Raw genomic sequence first — 732 nt, forward strand, 5'->3', positions numbered from 1 at the left:
GTGTGTGTGTGTGTGTGTGTGTGTGTGAGTGTGAGTGTGTGTGTGTGAGTGTGTGTGTGTGTGTGTGTGTAAGAGTGTGAGAGTGTGTGTGTGTGTGTGTATGTGTGTGTGTGTGTGAGAGTGAGTGTGTGTGTGTGTGTGTGTGTTTCACTCACTGATGCAGTCAGAGGAGCTGGGTGGGACAGACGGATGGCAGGAGTCTGATGTGGGTGTGTGTTCTGGAGTGTGTTGAGGTGTGTGTTTGTTGGCTGCAGGTTCGTCTCGAGTGTCTTTCTGTGCCGCTGGTGTTGTGTGTCCATGATCTCGTCCTGCTCAATCACAGATTGTACAATCATAACACAGCTGGAGTTAGACACACACACACTGTCACACACACACACATACACACACACAGGTTTACATTTGTGAAAAGTGGGGACTCTCCATAGGCGTAATGGTTTTTATACTGTACAGACCGTATATTCTATCGCCTTACACCAACCCTACCCCTAAACCTACCCCTCACAGGAGACTTTCTGCATTTTTAGATTTTCAAAAAACTTCATTCTGTATGATTTATCAGCTTGTTTACCCACCGTGACATGGGTCCCCATGAGTCTGTGTGTATTCAGGTTTAAGTCCCCACCAGAATAGAAAAACAGGTACAGATTCTCTCACACACACACACACACACACACACACACACACACACTCACTCTCACACACACACACACACACACACACACACACACA

At 46.9% G+C, this 732-nt stretch overlaps 1 protein-coding gene across 1 annotated transcript in view; it reads right to left on the reverse strand.

The window, feature by feature from the left end:
* The window catches only part of LOC107574290 (F-actin-uncapping protein LRRC16A), a 35,696-nt gene that overhangs the window by 956 nt on the left and 34,008 nt on the right, over positions 1-732 (reverse strand). The window contains exon 37 of the mRNA XM_016260736.1: positions 156-311. Coding sequence (XP_016116222.1) covers positions 156-311 — 156 coding nt within the window. The remainder of the gene's footprint in view (positions 1-155; positions 312-732) is intronic.

This window comes from Sinocyclocheilus grahami, unplaced genomic scaffold (genome assembly GCF_001515645.1).
Source record: "Sinocyclocheilus grahami isolate Dianchi unplaced genomic scaffold, SAMN03320097.WGS_v1.1 scaffold2173.1, whole genome shotgun sequence".
Lineage (NCBI taxonomy): Eukaryota > Metazoa > Chordata > Actinopteri > Cypriniformes > Cyprinidae > Sinocyclocheilus > Sinocyclocheilus grahami.